This window comes from Microtus ochrogaster, chromosome 7 (genome assembly GCF_000317375.1).
Source record: "Microtus ochrogaster isolate Prairie Vole_2 chromosome 7, MicOch1.0, whole genome shotgun sequence".
NCBI classification, from domain to species: Eukaryota; Metazoa; Chordata; class Mammalia; order Rodentia; family Cricetidae; genus Microtus; species Microtus ochrogaster.
Window position 1 is genome coordinate 22,983,388 of NC_022014.1, and position 7,662 is coordinate 22,991,049.

Genomic DNA, 7,662 nt, shown 5'->3' on the forward strand with positions numbered 1-7,662 from the left:
TAGTCCAGGTGCGAGAGTTAGCCGAGAAAAGGGCTAGAGCTAAAGAGCCAAGCAGTGTTTAATAGAATACAGTGTCCGTGTAATTATTTCGGGTAAAGCTAGCCGAGTGGCGGGAAGCAGCCCGCCACTCCTATTACTACAGACTGCCTCAATGCAGCAAGCTGAGCCTAGCACCTGTTGTGGCAGAAGCATGCTTACGGCAGAGGGATGTGCTGGACTTGACTGCTTTGACTGCTCTGCCCTATGCTCAATGCTATGTTCCATCAGGAGCAAAAAACAAAGTAAATTCCTTTTAATTGAGGATTTTTTTTATGACCCTAGGTATGAAATCTGAAGAGATGCCAAATTTAAAAAAAAAAATTAAATAAAAACATTTGAGACAGGTTTTGCCAGGTAATCCAAACTGACCTTAAACTCAATGTGTAGCCCAGGCTGTTTCTGAACTTGTGATCTCATGGCTCAGCCTCTCAAGTGGGTAGGTAGGATTATAGGCATATGCCACCACACACAGCCCAAAAGAATGACTTTAAGAAAGGGGTCATTTACATGTGGTAGATCTAGACCAAAAGGACAGAGCTGGGTACAGTGGTACATGCCTATAATCTCAGCACTTGGGAAGCAGAGGCAGGAAGATTGCCACAAATCAAGGCCAGCCTGGTTTACATAGCAAGTTCATGGACAGCCAGAGCTATGTAGCAAGACCTTGCCTTTAAAAAGAAAGACGCTCAGGACTGGAGAGGTGGCAGTAAAAACTTGTTGCTCTTGCAGGGGACCTGGTTTGGTTCCCAGCACTCACATCAGGCTGCTCACAGCCATCTTAACTCCAGCCCCAGGGACCCAATGCCCTCTTCTGGCCTCTGTGGGCCTTAGTATACATACATAGACATAAAATAAGGAAAATAAATCTTTTCTTTTTTGCTTTTTTATCCTTAAAGACAGTGTCTCTCTACCTAGTCCTGGCTGTCCTGAAACTCACAATGTAGAACAGGCTGGCCTTGAATTCACAGAGATCTGCCTGCCTCTGCCTTGTAAGTACTGGGATTAAAGGTATGCATGTATCACCTAGCCCAAAAATATATCTTTCAAAAAGAGAAATAAGCAAATAAAGCATGAAATTTATTGTATATTGTGAGGGTATTTTATTTTCTCTAGGGACTAACCTGAGGTTGCTTTAGATGATTTTATGTGTATGGTTTTGCTGAACAGTAGCTTGAAGGTTTACAGCTTCCTTACCTTCCCCCTTTTTTTCCTGTTGTTTTCAATGTTTAGGTGAAGGAAATCACCCGAGATATTAAGCAGTTAGACCATGCCAAGCGCCACCTGACCACCTCAATCACGACACTGAACCACCTACATATGCTCGCCGGTGGGGTCGACTCCCTGGAGTAAGTGAGCAGTGTGAACTTTCTCAGGGGCCCATGGGAAATGCTCCACAGAAGGACAGTGACTTTATGGAGTTATTCATTTCCAAGTCAAGCCAGCCTCACCGTTCTGCCTCACTTTTGGAGCATTGGTCACAACTGTTCAGTCACTTTTGATGTTCACAACTTAAGTAAGAAAAGAGCTGGGAATGGATACAGCCCAGTGGCAGAGTGTCTACTTGACATGCTCAAAGCCCTGGGTTCCGCTCAAAGTCCTGGGTTCCACTCCCAGCACTACAAAAGACAGCAAACATCTGCTTTAATGAAAAAAAAAAAGATGGGCAGGTGACCTGAGGAGGCTACAGAAAGCCCATGAGAATGACCCTGAGAAGTGGGTCATTTGGTGTGGTAGATCTAGACTAGTAAGTCAGACGGTGATTCAGCTCAGTCACTCCCTAGGACTTCTGCCTTGGCAGCTGCTCCTCCTTCTCTTGGGTTGAGTTGTACTAAACCAAAGAGACCATTTGTAAACAAATCTTTGATGTATCATTCAACCCACTTTTTCCTGAAACCCATGTTTCCAAGATTGTAGCTTTCTGTTTAGCACATTTGGAAACAGTATTAAAAGAAGTTGCTGGTTATTTACCACGAAGCCCTGATTCAAAGCCTCCTCCTCCTCTAGCAGTCCAGCTCCTCCGGTGGGGGTGGGGCTGTTCAGGCTGATTCCCTTGCCCTAGTCATAGTGGACAGACCAGCCATCTTCACAGAAATGCAAGTGTGGCAGGATATCCCCAGAAGGAAGGAGGAGGGGCTATACCATGCCTAGCCTCTGCTATATCTACCATGGATGACAGGGACTCCCTGGTCCATTGCAGGACAGCCAGCCAGTGGGACTGGAAGAATCCTCCTCCTTCTCCTTCCCACCAGGCATTTTATATTAGCAGGTAGAGATGACATTGGAGCACCATGGCTTGAACCTGAGCCTTTCCTTGAAATGTCTTGTAAGGGAAGTCTTGAATCACACAATTAATGTGAAAGCCAACCCCAGTGAAAACTTTAGACTTAATAATTGGCACTTCACTGCCGTGTATAACAGTTGACTTTTTAAAAGTAATTTATTTATTTTTATTTTATGTACTGTTAGGGTCCGAGAGGAGCCCCCAAAGAAGACTATCAGCCACGTATGCAGTAACAAGAGCACTTTATTAATGCCAATGTGACCCCCAGAGAAGGTCACAACTTTTAAGCGGAATTAAGGGAATTCCAGAGAGGAGGGATTAATCCGGGGGTGATTGGTGGAGGAAAAATTAGTATGGGGGCTGATTGGTGGAAGATCCTCATGGTTAGGATCCAGCAGCAGGGAAGGAAAGCTATCTTTAGGAGACTGGGGGGTGCCTGCTGAGCCAGTGCCTGTCTTCTAACCTGTGGACTGCTTGAGCTTCTAGAAGGACTTTGATGAGTCCCCGTGTCTGTCTTTTTAAAGCTTTTGTGAGCCCCTTAGTCTGTCTGTCTTCTGGGATCTCCCTATTATTGAATACTGTCTCAGCAACCACAATGAGTTCAGCCAACCCCTTACCTTTAAAACCTTCTAGTCTCTGCAACTTGCAGTGGTTATCTGGTGCTGACTAGTTGACAAAAGCCAGGCTGATTGTAGACCAATTCTCTGGGTGCTTCCCGATCCAAGGGTGTATAGGTCTTATAATCTTCCATCAGCCTCTCTAGGAATACTTCTGGTGTTTTTTCACACCCCTGGCGTATCTGACTAACTTTGGACAAATTTGTGGAATCTGGTGGTAGACTTTCAGCCTCTTCCTACCTTTCTCTATGCTGAAATCCCAATTGGGTTACATCATAGGAAACCCAACATTTATGAGGTCTGTATTGGTGGCTAGTCTTCCATCTGGGCCTGGAACCAATTTCCAAGCCTCTGTTCTGATTGGCCCCTCTCCTCAGTAGTCAAGAGGACCTGGAGCCGTTGGAAACAATTATACCATGTTGTCTGCTGAATGAAAAGGACAGAATCCATCAGGTCAACTAGGCGTCTCAGAAAACTTAGGATTTTGTCATTTCTAATTTTAAAGGTTGCTAGTGGCAAAGGACCAGTGGACTAGCTGCTGCCTGCCCTTAGCCTCAGGTTAGCCCACAAAGGACCAGTGGACTAGCTGCTGTCTGCACTTAGCCTCAGGTTGGCCCACAGCGCACAATGGAAGGACCATGGAGTCAGCCCTGGCTGGCAGCTCCCCCCTCTGAGAATGTGTGTATATGTGGAGTCTCCTCCACTCCTCTCCCTCTGGCCTCCAGGACCTCTCATCCTGGGGAGCCTGGGGGTAAGGTGATGGGATAGAAAATAACTCCTCCTCCAAGTCACCTGGAGAAAGAAAGACAGGGTACAGGGATGCAGTCCACAGTGTTCTGTCCTACTCTTTTCTTTTAAAAGTACGATCCCATTCCTAATACAAACATTTTGTAGTGAATCATCAGCTGTTGACCAAGGTTTCTGTCCCACCAGGTCCCGCAGTCATTAAGTCCCAAACTTAAGGTCTACATTAATCATAAACTGATTGGCCTATTAGCTCAGGCTTCTTATTAGCTCTTTCTTACATCTTATATTAGCCCATTATTCTTGTCTGTGTTAGCCACATGGTACCTTTTTTGGCAAGGCAGTCACATCTTGCTTGCTCTGTGCTTGGATGACGACTGCAGACTGAATCTTTCCTCTTCCCAGAATTCTTCTGTTCCCGTTGCCCTGCCTATACTTCCTGCTCAGTTGCCCCACCTATACTTCCTGCCTGGCTACTGGCCAATCAGTGTTTTATTAAAATACAATTGTCAGAGTACAGATCATTGTCCCACAGCAATCACAAAAATTGTTTGGCCAAGCGATGGTGGCACACGCCTTTAATCCCAGCACTTGGGAGGCAGAGGCAGGCAGATCTCTGTGAGTTTAAGGCCAGGCTGGTCTACAAGAGCTAGTTCCAAGATAGGCTCCAAAGCTACAGAGAAACCCTGTTTCGAAAAACCAAAAAAAAAAAAATGTTTGTTTTTTTTAATGAAGAAAACCAACCGGAATTAACATAATATGATCAAATCTCATACCTCCTCTGACCTTCTACAACTTATTATACTCCTCAGGTTCCTACTTCATTCAGCTTCTCTGCTTTAGCCAGACATTCTTACTCAGACAATCTTCTCTTTTCTTTCTCTTCTCTTTATTATTTTAGTTTCCTGCATTTTTTTCAGATAACATGAAAACTTTTATCAAAGTCCTTCTTGTGATTTCCTTTAGTAATCTAGAATGTTGCATACTTATAATACTTTAAACAAGAAAGGCAGTGTCAGAACAGGAAAGGGTTAAGGCGAAGTAACTGGCAGCAAGGACCCTGGACCATAGTGAAGAATTTGGCTCAGGAAGGAAGAGAGAGGGGAGCACAGTAGTTACACCAGCTTGCAGACAGAGTGCCTGCCTGGCAGTCAGTATCCTGCAGGTTCTCTGTCAGGCACCCAAAGTCCTGCCATGTCCTTATCAAACATGCCTCCACCCCTTCAGACAATGAGCCCCAAGTCAGCAGCTTGGGTTTGAAAGTCCCTGGAATGCTCCAAAATAAGATTCAGGGGAAGAAGTTGAGTTTGACTGACCTGCTCCTAAGAGAAGTAGCGAGGTAACATTACAAACAGAATGTAGTAATAGGGGAGCGGTGGGGCTGAGTCCCCAGCACCCGGCCGCCCGCACAGCTAGCTTTACCCGAAATAATTACACGGACACTGTATTCTTTTAATCACTGCTTGTCCCATTTCTATCTAGCGTCTTCTAGGCTAACTCTCGCACCTGGACTAGCCCATTTCTTATAATCTGTGTAGCACAGCTGGGTGCGCTTACCGGGAAGCTTCTAGCCTACGTCCATCCTGGGTCGGAGCTTCATCGTGTGTGCCTCAGAGAGCAGAGCCCGCAAGAGTGGAGCATCGTGTCTCTCTGAGGCGTCTGCCCCCGAGAGGAGAGCTGTCGAGTCTCTGAGCTCACTTCCTCTTCCGCCCAGCATTCTGCTCCTTCCGCTTATGTTCTAACCTATCAGGTCAAGCAGCTTCTTTATTAAATCAACCAATGACCTTCCTCCATCAACAGAAGACAAGAAAATAACACTGACAGAAATGTACCATGAAAAAGAAACCAGGAACCAGAACGGGCTGATGGCATGTCTCCTTAGGGAGTTCTGTGGGTGCTGGGAATTGAATCTGGGTCCTCTGAAAGATCCCAGTGCTCTTAACCACAATCCTCTCGCCAGCCTATAGCTGTTGGTTTCATCAGCATCTTTTACTTAAGCTTCATGTTACCCTTGGCAGTAGAGCAAGCCGACCTCTCTGGTGCCATTGTTTATCATTGGCTTAAAGCTGCAGATTGTAGTTAGCCTGGAATCACAAACAGTCATCCCCTTTTGTATTCTAGAAAAATGGCTTGGTTCTCCCACGCACCACAATCCTCAGTGACATACAACGCTCCCTTAAAATCTCACTCCTGACACAATGCCAGCTCAAACCAATAGTCTACCCAGAGTCCCCTCCTGCCACCCAGTGAGCACCCAACAGACACATTCCTTTGTGCCCCATGGCATGTAGCTTACACTGCTATCATAGTTTACCTTCCTTCAGTGCTTACTTGACACTCCCTTACTTGAGTGATGTCACCTGGAGAGTTGGAGTTAAGTCCTTGTCTTTTTCCTTCCCCAGTGCTCAGCACCATATATATCCAGCACTTGGGACGTTTCATTAAATCTGGCTGCTGCCTGTTTTAGAGGTCATCCCACATCTCTATTTTGTGTCTTCAGTGTTTGGTTTCTAGTTCTCAACTTCTGTCCTTGCAGAGCCATGACCAGGCGCAGACAGTATGGAGAAGTTGCCAACCTCCTTCAGGGCGTGATGAATGTTCTGGAGCACTTTCACAAGTACATGGGAATCCCACAGATCCGGCAGCTTTCTGAAAGGTAAGATGTCCTTACAGACAATGCTCTTACCATAAGAAAAGGTGGCTCCACATGTTTTCCCCCTTATTCTGGGAAGCAGCTTCAAATGTTACGTGAGCTCACTCTCCGATACCCTTTAACTTGCCTTTGGAGGCTGCCCGGGTCAGAAAGTCCACTCATATGTATGTTAATATGAACAGCTCTCCGTCGTCTACAGAACTTGTTGGACTAAAGCAGTTATTTTGCTCATGAAACTTGGCCAGGCTTGGGTAATAATTCATGTCTGCTCCATGCACCATCAGTTAAGTCAGCTGATGACGGGACCCGAGGAGCCATTGGCTGCTATGGCTGGCACTTGGTGTTCACTGTCACCTCAGCCAGGCTGGACCGGGATCCCTGTTCTCATGGGCTACTCAGGCATTCTCGTAGTGAGGCAGCTGGGGCCTAAGGATGAATGCACCAAAAGGCTTTGCTTCAGGTGGCATCACTAAGCCATTGAGATTCAGGAGGGAAAAACCCCATGTCTTCCATTTTCTCTCTGATGTGAGGAATGCCAACAGCACAGTGGCGAAAGCAGCATGTTGGGGGGTGGACGCCGGGGCAGTTTTTAGACAGTGCGCGGTGTCACCCAAGCTTGATTCTCAGACCACAGTGATGAGTTTCTTTCTGGACTTATTCTTTCTTCTTACCATCCTGGAGGTTTCCCTAGAATTTCTTTTAGTTATTTATTTGTGTTTTATGTGTGTACGTGAGTTTTTTTATGTGTTGTGAGTTAGACATACATATCTATATACCATGTCTGTGGAATACACATGTACCTAGTGTCCATGGTTGTCAGAAAGAGGCACAGAACCCACAGAACTGGAGTTACAGATATTCATAAACTACCACGTTGATGCTGGGAATGGACCCTGAGTTCTGCAAGAGCAGTAGGTGCTCTTAACTGATGGCCATCTCTCTGGACTCTACCCTTAAGTTCTGATCTCAGATTCAGGACCAGCGAGAAGACAGATTCCTAGGAGGAAGAAAATGCTCCTGAAGAAGGAAGGGGACAGTGAGTTCAGTGTCTCTTTGGCCCTTTCTATTGGAGATAATACCAGAAAGCAAAGGCGCTGTGAGGAGGCAGCCCCTAGCAGCACTGTTATTATCCCATCCTCTTAGGCAGGCCTACCTGTTACGTATTTCTCTTCTCTTATGTTTCTTTATCTAACTATACAAGTAATATAAATATGCGTTTTCTTTTATTTAAAAAGTGAGGTAAGCCAGACCCAAAAAGAGGAACATGGGATGTACTCACTCATATTTGGTTTCTAGCCATAAATAAAGGAAAGTGAGCTTATAATTTG

The 7,662-nt window shown here is 45.7% G+C and overlaps 1 protein-coding gene across 1 annotated transcript in view; it reads left to right on the forward strand.

Annotated features, from left to right (window-relative positions):
- Vps53 (VPS53, GARP complex subunit) overlaps positions 1–7,662 on the forward strand; it is a 131,409-nt gene that overhangs the window by 40,331 nt on the left and 83,416 nt on the right. The window contains exons 6-7 of the mRNA XM_005349525.2: positions 1,270–1,385; positions 6,218–6,337. Of these exons, the coding sequence (XP_005349582.1) occupies positions 1,270–1,385; positions 6,218–6,337 (236 nt within the window). The remainder of the gene's footprint in view (positions 1–1,269; positions 1,386–6,217; positions 6,338–7,662) is intronic.